General features: G+C 32.4%; 2 protein-coding genes across 8 annotated transcripts in view; one reads left to right on the top strand and one right to left on the bottom strand.

The window, feature by feature from the left end:
- The window catches only part of LOC129571745 (uncharacterized), a 37,346-nt gene extending 24,715 nt beyond the window's left edge, over positions 1-12,631 (bottom strand). For 2 of the 6 annotated variants that reach the window (XM_055451595.1, XM_055451597.1), the window contains exon 1: positions 12,162-12,631. The gene's annotated coding sequence lies outside the window, so the exon portion shown is untranslated. Of the gene's footprint in view, positions 1-10,922; positions 11,105-12,161 lie in introns of all 6 variants that reach the window. The other 4 variants (XM_055451593.1, XM_055451596.1, XM_055451592.1 and 1 more) reach the window with 4 other exon arrangements.
- A 797-nt stretch (positions 12,632-13,428) lies between these two features.
- LOC129571746 (mitogen-activated protein kinase kinase kinase 13-A-like) lies at positions 13,429-16,593 on the top strand (the record flags this gene model as incomplete). 2 transcript variants are annotated; one of them, XM_055451600.1, is given in 5 exon segments in its annotated part: positions 13,429-13,906; positions 15,466-16,092; positions 16,159-16,253; positions 16,363-16,424; positions 16,489-16,593. In XM_055451600.1, coding segments are annotated over 4 exon segments (888 nt in total), but the record flags the coding sequence as incomplete, so codon positions are not given.
- Between the last annotated feature and the right edge of the window lie 597 nt (positions 16,594-17,190).

Raw genomic sequence — 17,190 nt, 5'->3', positions numbered from 1 at the left:
TTCAGAGTTTTATGATAAATATTTTCATGGCTTACTTTTTGGAGGTGGATAAACTCCGGTTTTTTAGTCGATTAGTCATAAGATAAGAAAGATAATTTGCTTTTTGGTAATTTGAACCCCTAAATAGCGGAAACTTTGGACCATAACGATTTTAAAACCTCTTTTTAGCGAAAACTCTGTTTAACGGAAACCTCCAGATAACGGAAAATTTTCTCGCACCATGCGATTCCGTTATAGAGAGGTTTTACTGTATTAAAAGTAGAGTGAAACTGGATACTTGAGATTCTGCATTGACATTTCCGATTGTAAATATGACAACAATTCATATGCGTGTGCTGTCAAAGTCACTTTGTGATGCGTCATTCACATTAATGCTTTGACTGATTGTGGTGAACAGTGGTGAGATTGGAAACGCCATACATTTTATATACATTAGTTGTTTGGGAATTATATTCATTTATTTTCTTTTATTGTTGATATTCGGGCTCTGCAAAGCCTAGGCTTCATCCACGATTTGTTTTCCAAAGAAATATTTCGAAAAAATCGTGAGTTTGCACTGTCAACACTTGTGTGGTTTTTCATATGATTTTAAAGTCATCAAATATTGCCACCCGTTCACACATTCAATGAACTTGCTACACAAAGTGATAGTTTAGTTCATTGGTGACGTTTTTCAATCCGCCATACGTTTTTATATGTGTCAAGAATTCAACCAAGTTCGTCGTTCTTTGAACCTTTTTCTTTAACCCTTTGACGACCTTTGGGACACATATGTCCCATTTTGTTTTTCGTCAATAATTTCCACATTTTTAGACCGATTTCGATAAAATTGGTTTCTTTTGAAAGAGAATGAATGTAGCTACCAGAAAGTACCATAATATTGGATATTTTACATCACTGTGCTCAAATAGAACACTTCAAAGTCGAAAAATCTTAACTTTTTTTTCAAATTCCGCCAAACCCTATATAATTTGAAGGGTACAACTTTTAAAGCTGAAAATTGAAAATGTTGTACGGAGTGTCTGTTACTTTCTAAGGATAATCGCCTTTTCTACAAAAAATTTTGTTTCAAATTTTTATTGCTTTTGGCGTGATGGGACATATGTGTCCCATTGGTCGGTAAAGGTAAATAATTACCACTGATTTCCCTGTATTTCAACCACTTTTCGCGAATTTTGAAACACACAAATTTACAAAAAGATCGTTAAATTCGTGATAAAATGGGCACAACAAAGCATGATTCAAACCATTTTTGGTTTAAAACGATTCTATAAATTTTAAAAATGGAAAAGATTTTACACGTAGTTCTTATGGGAGACATATTTTTTTCATAGAAAAATAAAGGTAAATAGTTACCTTTACCGACCAATGGGACACATATGTCACAATTTGATAACACAATTTTGTTAATATTTTTGGGATCGCTGAGCACGAATCTGCAATCAGAATTGCAAAATTCCCAGCCGTTCAGTTTTGGTCGTCAAAGGGTTAAGAATATGTATTTAACCTACTGATTTTGTAAATTTTTGATAGAAGTTTACGCCCTCGAAAAAGAGTCCACAAAAAGTCGAAAAATGACAAAAAAAAATCGCAAATTTGACAATTTTGATAAGAAAAAATAATCCAAATTCCATGAAATTCTCAGAATACTAGGCGGATTGAAAATGACCTGAAAAAATGAATGAAATTTTAATTTTTCAAGTAATCCATATCTTTTTCAAAAAATACAATCTTTTTCAGGAATCCAGTCAAAATTTGAGCCAAATCCGACCATCAGTTCTCAAATTATAACACTTTGAATGGCGCTACTTGTGAGTTTTTCAAAACCATGAAAAAACTGCATTTCTCCTGGCGATTTAGCACTTATATTTCAGAACAAAAACAAATAGAAATATCAAACCCATACTAGGGCTAGTTTATGGTATCCTTGGACTTTCGAAATCAATCATTAGATATAGAAGAATTGTATTTATACATAGTCATAAGTATAGAAGTAAAGTAATAAGTAATATATTACTATTTCCTATTACTATTACGGGCTATTACAAAAATAGGCTATTACATTTACCTATTACTTTTCCTATTACTTTTGTAAAGGGTTAACCTATTACTTCTACTATTACTATTACATGTAATAGGAAAAGTAATAGTAATAGGTTCATCCTATTACAAAAGTAATAGGAAAAGTAATAGGTAAATGCGGGGCCCAGAAACGCGTAGTTATGTTCTGTGTGCTGCCACAAGTAACTACGCGCCCCACGTAGTATCTATTATGATCTATTACGTTTCTCAACAAAAATGAAAAATATCTTCAGTTGCTTTATGATTTCCTGTAAAAGTTTTTGAATAATAATTTCGCATTTTTTTCAAATTCCTTTTTCAATGAACATTATTTGAATCTAAAACTCGTTAAGATAAGTTCTATGACTTTTTACCACTTTTCCGTTCAATGATTCCTGGATTTTTCAATTTGTTTTCTCACGCCATTGTAAATTCTACCCAAACTAGGTCATTAAAACCCATGTCTAGAAACTTCATTTTCTATATAAAAATTATCCAAATAAATTGAATGAAATGTTAAATGAATGTTCAATTTTGCGTGATTTTACGTTTAGCATTGCTACACAGCATGTTTTGTTGATCTTCCAGTATATAACGTACTAGAATAAACTGATTGAAACTAGTACAATTAGCATTTGCCACCATTTTTATTTAATTATTATTCATATTTTTGACATTTTGAACAATCAAAATAAAATTGAAGTGAGGTTTATTTTGTCACGTTTTGTCGGGAGTTGTTTTCCATAAACATATGTACCGTAAAAATTAAAAATAAACTTTGTCGGACAAATCCCAATCTGAATACATTCTACTGTTTACTGGAATAGAAGTTTTATTCCCTGCTTCAAAGTCTGTACGGAAATATAAGTAAACTGATTAAGTATACCATGACGCTCGATGCATTGTATTGTAAACTATACTTTACAAGTAAAAATGATCAATTCTTCATCCAATTTACTTGGAATTTGGTGAAGATGACTTTTGTGATACAAAAATAAAATTCCAATATCCAAATAGCAGTTATATCGGAAGAAAAGCATAGTGGCAGAATGAAATCTTCAATTTTTCACTGATTTTTGAAGGTGGACCAAAAAATTTGTTTGGGAAGTACTCGAATAGATTGTCCGATTGTATTGGAATTGTATATGGCAACTGTCGTGAGTAAAGAAAAGTTCCACAATGGGTAGCGATTTTCGAACAAGTTCTGTCTTTTTTGAGCCCATTTCTATTCATTGATTCCTGGATTTTTCATTCACTCATTTCACTTCAATCTCGACTCTATCCAAACAAGGCCATCGAAACCAATATATTGGCACTTGATTTTCCTTGTAGTTCTTTGTAAAATGATTGTTATCATCTCTACAAAGAAGGAAAATCAACTGAATTTGAAGTGAAATGAGTGAATGAAAAATCCAGGAATCAATGAATAGAAACGAGCTCAAAAATGATAGAAGACATTTGGAGATTGCTACCAAACTCTCAGATCTTCATTTCTTTGCTCATGGCAGTAGCCAAGAGCAATTCCAACACAATCGGATAAGCTATTCGAGTCCAGTATAAGAGGAAAATTGAGGAACCTCTCCATTGAAAAATCAGAAATTCTACCTTGTAAAGTATAGTTTACATGTGCAGAATGTGTACTACATAGTGAACTTCAGATGCATAGTATATAATACAGCGTATGTAGCAAGGCATTGCACTTGTTACGCATATATTTTATATATTAAAAACAAGAATTTGCCATTTTCCATAATTATTTTCCCTCAAATTCCACTTTGTAAAGTATAGTTTACATGTGTAGAAAATGTGCTACTAAATTCAAATATATACACGGTACATGACGACATAATATTTTTAAATTCAAATTTGAATTATACGCTATCGAATCAAACTTTCAATGCGTGTAATTCAAATTTGAACTTGAAAATTGTTGTGTTGTCGTGTTCCTTGTATACAACTGAATTTCACTATGTAGCAAAAATGCTAAAAAAGTGCTGTACTTTGCAAGGTAGAATTTGCAAGGTAGAATTTGTAGTACTAGATCCGCTGTCAAAGTATACTTGCGTTCACTACGTTGGGCGCGTAGTATACGTTTGAAGTTTCGTTTCCACGCCCCGGGTAAATGTAATAGCCTATTTTTGTAATAGCCTGTAATAGTAATAGTAATAGTAATGCCTATTACATTCCTATTATTTTTTCAAAAAATTTTTTTTTCCAAAGTTTCATATAAAGAAAAAAAATTTCACGCCAGACGCATTTTTTATGAGAAAGAATGAGTCTGCCAAAAAAATCTAAATTTTTTACATGAAACTTTTTCTTTAAAAAAATCGGAAAGTTTCATGTAAAAAATTTAGATTTTTTTGGCAGACTCATTCTTTCTCATAAAAAATGCGTCTGGCGTGAAATTTTTTTTCTTTATATGAAACTTTGGAAAAAAAAATTTTTTGAAAAAATAATAGGAATGTAATAGGCATTACTATTACTATTACTATTACAGGCTATTACAAAAATAGGCTATTACATTTACCTATTACTTTTGTGACATGGTGAACCTATTAGATGTAATAGTAATAGTAATAGTAATAGGTAGTTTTTTTTACAAAAGTAATAGGAAAATAATAGTAATAGGTGATCCTATTACAAAAGTAATAGTAATAGTAATAGGTAATAGGCATTACATTTTTTTACTTCTATAGTCATAAGAGCAATTTTGTTGATAAACCTCTAAATTGCTAAAAATATGTGGTTTTGGAAGAAATCATTGCCAAAATCCATTAAGTGATATTGGAATTCTCAAATATGATAGTGCATAAATTTACTAAGACCATAGGGCAACTAACCCAGGTACAGTTTTAACTTTGTATGGATATATGCATATGGAATACTCAATCGAAAAAATCTTGCCGCATTTTTGGTTATGGAGCAAAAGGAACAATTTTTTGAGGATTCGAATCCCCGTTTGGAGCTGTATAAGCGAAATTTGAATAGGTTTTTGACTTTATATATAAGAATTAATGTCTCTCGAGTTCATTTGAATAGATGCGGGCCATAAACTGTGGGTAGAAATCGCCAAAAAGGGTTTGTAGCGACCAAGGTCGCAAAATATGAGTTCGGGCATTGTTGGTGGTATTAGGTATAGAAAAATCATTATGAACCAGTGGAAAAGATGTAAAATAACATAAGAAGTCACTTATGCATCATTTTAGACCTAGCCGAATGTCAAATATTGATAAAACGTAGCAAATTTGGCGAAGAAAACTATGTTGTTCAAATGCGAGTTTCACCCATGTTAAAGAACTGTTTATATGGTGATAGAATTGAACGAAATAGGTTTCAAATTGCTTTAGTAACCATTGTGTTTTTTAGGCCCGGTCACTCTCTGAACTCTCCACATGAATATACTTGAATACAATGCACCAGAAGAAAGTTATACCGTTTAAACGGCAAAATTAGAGCATTTTTGGGAGTCTTTCACTCGCATGACTGTAACTTGGGGATTGATGGTCGGATTTGGCTCAAATTTTGACTGGATTCCTGAAAAAGATTGTAGTTTTTGAAAATGATATGGATTACTTGAAAAATTAAACTTTCATTATTTTTTCAGGTCATTTTCAATCCGCCTAGTATATTGAGTTTATGAAATAATAGTTTGGTGCAAAATTTCATAGCAATCTAATAAATTTAAGACCATTTTTTATTCACTTTCAACTTTTTTCCGTGGTTTCGTCTTACGTGGCCTAGCCCATATGCGCGTAAACATGTGTGATGCGCTATACGTGAAATGGGTGCCTCTATGCCCCACGATCCGATAGCATGAGACTTTTTACGTCACAGAAATGTGTACGTGCTTTACATGTTTATTCATGTTTAAATGATTGAAACTTGCAATTTTGACTACTTTTAGGCGTTGTTGTTGTGTTTTTCAATGCAATTAAGATAGAAACTTTGTGATTACATGTTAGTTCATGAATATTTTCACTAGTTTCGCTTCTGTACAATGTACATTGTACATCCGACAAATTGCGTATAAAAATTAATGTGGGAACATATTAAATTGAAATATACATCATTGGAAAGATCTTGAAAAGTACATAAAACATCAAAATCGATCATCATCAGTCAATGACAGATAGCTGAGGATATATGCTGAGCATAGAAACTCAGTAAGCTGAGATTGGGACATTTTGACCTTATGACGTGTAGTCCATATAAATGCATGATGAAATGCACGAAATTGTATGCGTGCCATCATAAATTTGTATGGACTACACGTCATAAAGTCAAAATGTCCCAATCTCAGCTTACTGAGTTTCTTTGCTCAGCATATATCCTCAGCTATCTGTCATTGACTGATCATCATTTTATTAACATATGGCCATTTTATCAATTTTGGCCAAAAAAAATCCAACGGGCAAATATTGGCCAAATGCCGGCCTATTTTGAAGTTTTATACCAAAATAGGCATCTACTTTTCAAGACCTTTCTAGTGATATACATAACTTTTTGATCCAACCTGCCGTTCAAAATCTCAATTTTTGACGTCAAAATCGACCATAGTGGTATTTGTATGTATATGTTTTTGCCTTAATTTTTGTGAAGAAATCAACATTGCAATCTCCGCTTTATTGAAAAAATTCCAAAAAAACTTGCTGTTGTCTTTCATATTTCGATTTCTTATGACATCTATCACATTTCAAAGTAATTTTCATACTTTTCCGATCAATAAATACTGAAATATTTACATTTAAAAATGAAAATTAAAAAAAAACTGACATTTCCCATTTAAAATTTATTATGGGCAGATGGGCACTCAGGCATCGGTTTCACGAACAACGTTAGAAAATAGATTTCACGGTTTGAAGGTTAAAGAAAAAAATAGGAGAAATCGCAGGTTGAGAACTAGCGCATAAATTTTGAATATTGCATATAAATAAATGCCAAGGGATGATTGCAATAAATATATGTCACCATTTGACATTTATGTACTTTATGATGTAATATAAGTTGCGACATAAAAGTCCCATATGTGCCCATAGCTGTGTGTGTCTGCATGAATCACTTAGCACAACCGCTAGCGCATACACGTCGTGTGCGTGCAAAATTAAAAATATTCACAAGAAATCGTGAGAATCTGTGCTAACTTAAGCAAAGTGTATAATTCTCACCATACAATAATAATATACACGGAGAATCGTATTTTATACTGATATCTGTAAACCAGTGCTACTGTTCCTAGCCCTTAGACAAATTCTACTAAAAAAATAACATCAACAGTCCACGAACAATTCAGAAATCAGTTTTATTCAACACACTCGGTAGCGTGCAAAGCATGACGCTGGCGAAGCAATTGCTTCGGGCGGCATTTTGCAAAATTCCTAATATTGATCGATTTTTTTTGGCGGCATTTTGATTCTGGGCGGTATTTTGATTTTGGGGCGCCATCTTCTATCGTTGCCTCGAGCGGCATATTTGCTTTGCACGCTGCCGACCATTGTTTTTGCAAAAATAGGGTCAAATTTGGCGTAAAAAACACATAACCTTAAAAATGTGCCACACAGACTTTTTCACCATACTCAGTTTAAAACACAAATGGCAAGGACCAAACTACAATATACAATAAAGATTTCGGGGAAAAAAATTAAATTTGTTTGTTTAATTTATCAATACTCTTGTGCGTTCTTGTTGAAACACCCTTTATTTTGATACTGAAAAACACCGAAAACAGAAGTGACATTTTTCATGGATTTTGCTATGAAATTATCATGTTTTGTTCGAGAGGTACCTCTAAAAGTCACTTTTGAGCATTTTTGGATGATAAGACTCTCCTTATTCTGGAGAAAAAATAATTTTTCATCAAGACACCAACCCTGAAAACTGTATATTTGAGGAAATTTTCAAGAAAAGTCGATTTTTCGTGATTTTCATACATTTTCGATCATTTTGGACTTTTCTGACCATATTTGACACTATCAGTGATAAATTTCGGATCTGGAAAGCTTATTTCCATGTAAAATTGTCCGCTGAACATTTTTGTAAAAGTGATCATATGCGTAAAACCATCAAAAATGGGAGTAAATGGCATGCAAATTAACTTTGACAATAAGCTGAACACTGAAAACGCCGAATTTAATAAATCGCTTAAACGAGCTAACTTTCAAAAAGTAATGATGCAGTTCTTCATTATTTGAGGCCTTCTTTCAGACCTGTGAAGGGCTCTCCAGGGACACGAGAAAAAAAAATGTGTCGTACTGTGTAATCGACCAAATTTTTAAATAGTTTAAGAGATACAGCCATAGAAGTGTGACTGTTGCTATCAAAATGAGGTTGAAATTCCGAAATGGTAGATTATTTTGCATTTGTGTCTTTGTTAAATTTATTCTACTCATCAAGAGCTAAAACTTTGCTGAACATGTCAATCCTGATAACCAACTGTCCTAAAAGATAAAAGCCTAGGGGAATATCACGCAATTTTTATTCGCAAAACTTATTTTTATCTCATTTATTTCATTAAAATCTAATGAAATCTAAGCTATTTCAAATATTTCGCAAAATCTGTATTATTCACACATATTCACCATGTGCTGACGTCATTACCGCTTCAAAAATTCTGGAAGTGGGTTTTGGTGGATCCTCAGGATCGTTTAGTACTGCTCCCGGTTCTGGAAGTGGATCCTCAGGATGGGCCAGGGCATTGTCAAACCAAGTCTGGTCCATCCTGAAGATCCACCAAAACTCACTTCCAGTGAGCAGTTCTGAACGATCCTGAGGATCCGCCAAAACCCACTTCCAGCATTAAAATATCTGCAAAAATCGACCAAAATGAAAAAAATCTCAGATATCTCGCATAATGTAATATAATTGAAATTAATTTTTAGAAAATGCAAAAATCAATAGAAATTCAATAGAATTTTTTGCGTGATATTCCCCTAGATAAAAGCTGAAGTACCACATTATTGACTTTTTTTAACATATTCATACTTTGGATTGATTTTGAGCCCATTCTGACTTACCGATTTCGTACCCTAAGCCTCCGACTGAGGATCTGAAAAACGTTGAAAAAAGACACTTTTGTATAGGAAGTACCCGAAAAAAGCATTTTGCAGGGTTTTGGTCGGTGCAAACTTATATTTTTTTGCAAAAATAATGGGAGTCTTCGTACAACCGAACACCTACTTGCCCAAAAATTTGCTCCAAAATCGACATTGCTTGAAATTTTCCCCGAAAATTACACTTTTCTATGAAAAATCACTCAGAAAGCCATTTTTTAGGGTTTCGGTCAAGGCAAACTGATGTTTCTTTGCTAACTTTGAATGTAGGACGCCCGTTTACTCACAGCGACGTTCGCAGTCACTGCATTCAGTTGCTGAGATCTCATCAGAAAATTGAATATCTATGCTGAAATGATTCTCTGATGTGGCTCGCTGGTAAGAGATTTTACTCAAATGAGGAGGTCGAGTTGGAAACAAATGCCTATTTTGAGGCACTTGACGCCAGCCACTATAAGAAAGGCATCGAAATATTGGAGGACCGTTATACTGAGTGCATTACTCGAGATGGAGATTATGTCGGAGAATAAAACAGTTTTTTCGTTAAAAAAAATCGTTTTTTTTTTTCATTTTTAGGCCAAAGACTTTTCAGCCCATGTAGTATACGACAAATCGTGTAAAACGATCAAATATCGTGTAAGTTTAAATAAATCAATGAATTGGTCAATACTATTACCCGATTTACGAATCTGTCAAATATATGCGTCAACTTTGAAATATTAAAAATTACACGATATTTTAACGTCTTTAGACGATTTTTCGCATAAATCCTATGTTGATTGATCTTACTGTGTCGTTTTTTATATTCTTTTTTTAGTATGTAGCTAGGTAGATTGTCGTGAAGCACAAAGTAGAATAATATCAAACAACTCTAAAGAAAGCGGAGTGGAGCGATGCTTTGCGGTCTTATTTATATTGAGATGTGAACAGTTGAATAATTAGATTGAGACAAATTTTTATGATAAAAGGTTACTATAATTACAATGATGTTTTATACTAAGGCTACTGCAATACCTTCCTTTGTTTTTTATAATGTTTAACATATGATTTTTAAAATTATGAATTGGTTTCTTCATCTTTTCTCTTCCTCTTCACATGAATTTTGACTGTAGTGTTTGATTGGGAAATTAGCTGCAGTTTGTTGAATTTGATTGAGAATCATCTCAAAATTTTCTTGGGAATCAAAGGACTCTTGATTAATTAATTGATCGATCGAAATGATGGTATCTCTGTTGAATTGCGTTTCAAGTTGCATGACAAACGACTTTTTGAATGAAATCGTTGAGCGATTTCAGGTGTGCATTTCCGATGATTGAATCATTTTGAGTTGGGTTTCTAAACGACTTTTTTATTTGGAAGTTTAGCAAACGTCTTTTTGATTGAATTTGTCCAATGCATATCTGATGATTTTTTTTTAACTTTTTGCAATGGAACTCGAAAATTATCAGATTTTTTTTTATAAATTTAAAATAACTAGAATTTGATTTTTGAATATTTGAAAAGAGTCCCGAATATTCTATTTACTTCTTGATGCAGGTAATTAAATTTCCGTGAGGATTTCCAATGCCCTTGTCGCCCATATTACCCAGATAGTAACAGTTGAATAGAACGATTGAGACTAATATTTTTTATAAAAGGTTACTATAATTGCAATGATATTTTATACAAAGGCTACTACTATACAATATTATTAATTTGGTTAGAGGAAACTATAAGAATATATGTTATTCGTTTTATATTATACAGTAATCGTTCTACTGAAAGATCATTTTTCATTTGGAATGACTAGGAAATGTATTTTAAAAATAAGCTCACTTTGATCAAACACATGATTTTTGGATCTGTGCCATAGAAAGATGAAAAACCATAAGTTGATAGTAGGTTCTATTGTATTTTGACATTTAAATATGGTGAAGATATAGCCAAAGCATTCACGCATATGCCGACTTGATCATAACCACCGATGGATACACATCACTATGATCGCATTCTCTGCTCTGAAAAACTTTTTGAAATTAAGAAAATCATATCAAGAAAAGAGCAATACAAAGCGAAAAATCAGTCCAACAAACATGTATTCGTGTGCAAATAAGCAATGCTATGTGGCCTATATAGCCGTGTCACGGCAATTGATCACAAAGCAACACTCACAGACACACTTACTATTAACATCGTATCTCGTTCAACTACTTTGTATTTCTCGCATTTTTTCTCTTTCATATGGAACAAGTATTAAAAATACTTTTATTTTGATTTATAGAGCTTTTGTTTCTTCCATATAAATAATTAGTTGGTGGTCATAGATGCAGGCTTTCCTATTAAAAAATAATGAATACTTCGAACATCACCAAATTATTGTGGACGACGACGTAAAGCATGATCTTTTTTATATACAAAATAGTTAATATTCCATAACATAGTTGAGTTGTATGTGTTGTCAAGAACATGTATGTGGAGCGAGCGCGCTTGAGTGCTTGCTGCATTTCGAAACGACTTTCACAAATATGAACAACAGTATACCCATACAGAGTAAAGAAGACTAAGATAAATCTCAATGTAAATGTTTACATAGATTGAAACTATATCTGGCACTTTTAATCTTTAATTTATAAATACCTAATATCCGATATATATTTATTTATTAGCGTTAACTCTTTTAGTTTAATTCTGTTTTAAAGCCTGCTCAGATTTTAATGAATATATATGTACTCCTTTGAATAGCTACAATTGGTACAATTTAATCGGTTAAATTTCTAGTTGGTTCTCTTTAGTTTTGTGTTTTCAATCATTGCACTTTTCGATTTCCCGACATGTACTTCTCATTGTTCTACAATGTGTAGTATGAGAAAACTCGGTATCTTTTTCTTAGGCTCCCATATAAATGATACACAATTTCATAACGAGTATTTCCGCATCTAACACATTTTTTGACTTGACTTAGAGAAATGCAAGAAAACACCAAAATCTAAAAACGGTGGAAATATAACACTGGTTCATTTTCTTTCCAATATATATTCTCGATTGAAACTAGATGAATAAACACAATTTTGTCACCTATCACCTGCTAAGTTAATCTGCACTTGGCTATTGTAATTTAAGATCGGTTATTTTTTTTTCGATCAATTTTATAGATCACTGTTTTTACTATAAAGAGGTTATATGAACACGGAATCACTATTTTATTTATTCCACATTTTAAGGAAAATGTTATATTTGCAACGTACATATTTAATTTCACCAACTAAAAAGAGCAAACTGTAGCAATATATCGTCGACTATTTTGAAATTTTAAAAGACTACATTTTTACAATTAACTTCGCACATTTTGTGAAAGATAAAATGATAAACCGATTGGGAATTATTTGCAGATGTAAGTACAGTTATTTGTAAAAAAAAATAAAACGGATTTCAAAACTATAATCGCAACAGTAAAACTTCGAACGCAGTATACATGGTGCCACAATCAACTCTAAAATGTTTTCCCTACTAGTATGTGCGAGACACCTCAAGCAATCTCTTTTTCTTTTCTTTTCTTCTCTTCATTTCGACGGGATCGAAATTGTGTGGTTCATGAATTTGATTCGCAGGCCGTGTTTGTATATTGCTGTAAATTTTGCCGTGTGATTGCACGTGTGTTGTCGTGTAAAAATGTATTATAAATTGTGTGTGTGTGTATTCTTCTACCGAGGTAAATGTGAAAGAATCAAGGGGTCTGGACGGTTTCTTTGAGGCCAAATATCGAGAAAAAAATTCGATACAATTTTTGGGATAGTATTTTTGATCTCCAGCGGGGAACCAGACTAGTTGTACACGAAAAGTCTTTTGTGCACTAATGTCTGTACATGGCTTGAACATTTAGTCATTATTCGGACAAGATATTTTGCTGAAAGTGTACCAGTATAATTCAGATTTTTTTGTCGGAAGAGATTTGAACAAACCCCTCGACATTTAACTGTGCCATTGCTAAGAATATATTTTTACAAGCGACTCATTTGTAGTTCGATTCATTTCCATTCAGATTGTAACATGTTATTCTTTTATTTTTTTTAGACTTAGGTCCATACTAATGAGTCCACATATTCCGTATAATTGAACCAGAACATTTTTATTGATTAATCTGTTCAAAAGTCTTATTCGAATCTAAATAACGCCATCTCTTGAACATTTACCGCAGGAAAGCTCCAGCATTTTTTTTCTTCAGAAAACTTCAATTAGTTTAACCTTTTTGTATTATTGGATATTTGATGGAAAAAAGGCTAGCATTGGTAGCGTGAACGCCATCTTGATTGTTAACACAAATACATACAACGTATGTGTTTAACCATTGCGGAACACTATAAACTCTGTATGCCTCTCACATTAGCACAAAAATAACAAAAACCAACAAAAATTGAAGCAAGTAGAAGCATCACCTTGCCAATCTTGTGGTGAACAAGTGTAATATTTTTTGTATTTGTGATTCTTACCAATTTTTGGAAACAATAATATTATCAAATTTATTGTATTTATATATAATAAACATATAATATACATACGAAATATATGGGATAAATGGCGAGGAAAAATCGATAAAAGTTATCGCTCTTCCAGTTTTTTTGATCTTCAAAAGTTCATTGAGAATTTTATTCACAAAAAATATATTTCTCTGCTCATGCAACCAGTGACATTATAAATTGATCTTGTAATCGATTTTTCAACAAAATATTATAAAGAAAAAAAATTAAAATGTTAAGAAGCCACTTGGCAACAGAAAATCATTCAAAAAACGTGGAGTCCTAATAAAGTAAAAAAAAAAATATGTAAGTACATCTTGCATGCAAGCATATTTTTCTAAATTGAGAATTTTCACATTTATAAGTAGGATATTTTATTATCTGAATAGCCAAAAATTCGGAAGGAGATTGGAAATTTTAGATTTCGCACTAGCACAACAATCGAATTTTAAAAATCATAATATTGATAAAATCAGCTATAGCGTTGAATACAAAAACAAATCTTCCTGGAAATTCTTCCGAGCATAAAATGAGTCATCACAGTCTTCTTTCAATTTTTCTCTTATAAAAACAAGCATATTTGGACAGGCAACCCGCATACATACACTTATGCACAAGAGAAATGTGTTGATTTACTGAATTCATTCCAATTCATACTGAATACTTTTTTGTATTAAAAAAATATTTGAAAAAGAAATTGATAAATTCCTTAGCATGGATTTAAAGATAATTCCAAATTTACAGAATAAATATTAGGGGATCTTATCTGGTCATATATTTGAAGATGTGCTACAACTACATAATTGCTACATTCCGAGATATTCACCATGCGAAGTTAACTTGGGCTGACAAACTACTCCAAAGTATAATTACGTATAAATAAACGAAATTTAACTGAAAAACGCGTTAAATTCTGTAAATGAAAATCGTTAAAATAGAAATTAGAATGTGTGACATTCAATCATATCTCAAGAGAATAAGACCTAAGGAAGTAATATCTCATAATTTTATAATATTGTACAGGCCACAGTATCTTTGAGATATCCTCATTCGAAGTTCTATCACTCTAATTGAACACGGCGAAAATACGACGGGTTCGTAAACCCAAACTATTGTATCATTCGTTGAATGAAAAAAATATAAGTTTTCATCATTTTCTAAACAGAACGCTTCACACAGAAAGAAGTACCAAACAAAAAACTGAATACAGAGATGTCGCTTTTCCCCCAATGTTAAATTTTACGACTGTCACTTGTTGGTATGATTGAATGTCTAACTTGTCAAAATAAAATGAAATTTTTCGTGCATTATGTTCATGTTCTTGTTTAAATATATGCTAGATATATCCCTTTGTTTCGTTCCGTGAAAGTGAAACACTGCAAATGAAAACAAAAATACGATGTATGTTCCAATAAGGAACTGAAAAGGAATTTAGTGTCATTTTATCATTGCAAAATTAAATGAATTAATAATTCGGATGAATAGTACACTTGAATAAGAGTTTCGTTTTGTTGATTGTGCTGTTGAGCTTCCAATAATAATATGCAATAATAATATGTAGGAAATTGAGAAAAGAGCATCAAACGTAAAGTGAAAATGGTGTTTTATAGCTCGTTTTGGTCACAGAATGACGCTTCAAATAAGTATGCAAAAAACAGCAAACCAAGGTAAAACAAAAAGCAAACTGGGTACATATAACTTAGCAACAAAATATGCAAATATTCAATAATTATTGAACTAACTTATAAAAATGATGCAACTATTTGATTTCAAAGATTCATGAACACTAAATTTGAACCAAATCTGAACGACATTTAACATTTGTTTATTCGATTTAAATGAAGTATTTTATTATTTTATTGCAGCATGGATGAAGACTTAAAATTTAAGTCAATTGATGTTGAGAACCAGCAATATGGCCAACCACAAACGACGATAAATATGCCCCCTAACGAAAACTCAATTTCACCGCCAAATATTGGTTGCAGGCCAAACATGCCTCCACTTGGAATAAACAAGCCCATTGGCTGGATGGATGGACTGTTAGGGTGTTTTCCCAAGACTGTAGTGTCTCTCCTTGTTAAATCAAATAACAATGACTTAAAACAAAAAACTGAAGAATGGGAAATTCCATTCGAAAGTATAACCAATCTGGAATGGCTTGGCAGTGGCGCTCAAGGTACGGTTTTCAGTGGATACTTGCGCAACGAGATTGTAGCTGTGAAAAAAGTTAGAGATTACAAGGAAACAGATATCAAACACTTGCGACGATTGGACCACGAGAACATAATTAAGTTTAAAGGTGTGTGCACAAAATCACCGGTATTTTGCATTATTATGGAATTCTGTCCATATGGTCCGCTGCAAAATATCCTTAAAGATGAGAAAGTGGTTCAGCCAGTACGAATTGTTTCATGGGCGAAGCAAATTGCACACGGAATGCAATACCTCCATTCTCATAAGATTATACACAGAGATCTGAAAAGTCCAAAGTAGGTAAAATAATTTTTTTTTCATTTACACATATTTTCAATTTTTTTTAAAAACAATTACAATAGCATCTTGGTCGGAGCTAACGAAGTGATCAAAATTAGTGATTTTGGTACGAGTCGAGAATTTGAAAAGAGTACAAAAATGTCGTTTGCGGGTACAGGTAATTGAAAGCATTTAACGGCAATTAAAATAAAACATTTTCGAAATTACTGATAGATATCTGTTCGACATTTTACAAAATTTCTGAGATATTTCATGAATTCTTTCAGTGTCTTGGATGGCCCCTGAAGTGATCCGAAACGAACCGTGTAGTGAGAAAGTTGACATTTGGGTAAGTTGCATTCGTTGGGAAAATGTGTATTTTTCGTTTGACAATTATGCGATTTCCGTTTTAGTCCTATGGCGTGGTTATTTGGGAAATGCTAACGTGCGAAATCCCATACAAAGATGTTGATTCATCGGCAATAATTTGGGGCGTAGGCAATAACTCGTTACATTTGGTAATATATTTTGGCTGTAGCCATTAGGGTAGCGCAAATGCGCAAAGTTTTGAAATTCACGACTAACCAGAATGAATCGAAAAACTGGGAATGATAAAATAAAAAAATACCAGGTAAAGACATGCTTTTCCTATAACAGTAATTAATCGTACCTCAATTATACTGGGTAACTAAATCTTACTGCTGATATCCAGTAAAGTTTAATACTTCACTTTAGAGCACTGTTATACTAAATAAAATCTTTGTACTCAACGCCAGCGGACTAATTTTCAAATATTCTTCAATATTTGGATTTTCACTTAATTCAAATTACCCATTATCTACGTAGATAAATATCAGATGAAAAACCTCTAGACGAGGTTAAAATGGAGTGACGCTCCTGTGCGTGGATTTAGCACTCAAAATGACTGATATCATTTTGAGTGACGCTAGGACGCTGGTTTATCTCTGGATACAAAGTTCAAAAGTATTTTTCGCATTGACTATTGTGAAAATTTACTCACAATAAGGAAAAATATCTTGCGTCACGACTTTTGATTTTAGATCAAGGTTTCAAGCGTTTTGTCGTCTAAAAGTCGTGACGCAAGATATTTTTCC

Source organism: Sitodiplosis mosellana, unplaced genomic scaffold (assembly GCF_009176505.1).
Source record: "Sitodiplosis mosellana isolate CC-2019 unplaced genomic scaffold, AAFC_SMos_1.0 Smas_scaffold_3237, whole genome shotgun sequence".
Classification (NCBI taxonomy): domain Eukaryota; kingdom Metazoa; phylum Arthropoda; class Insecta; order Diptera; family Cecidomyiidae; genus Sitodiplosis; species Sitodiplosis mosellana.
Note: the sequence above shows the minus strand (reverse complement) of the source record. Positions and strands in the feature narration are given on the sequence as shown.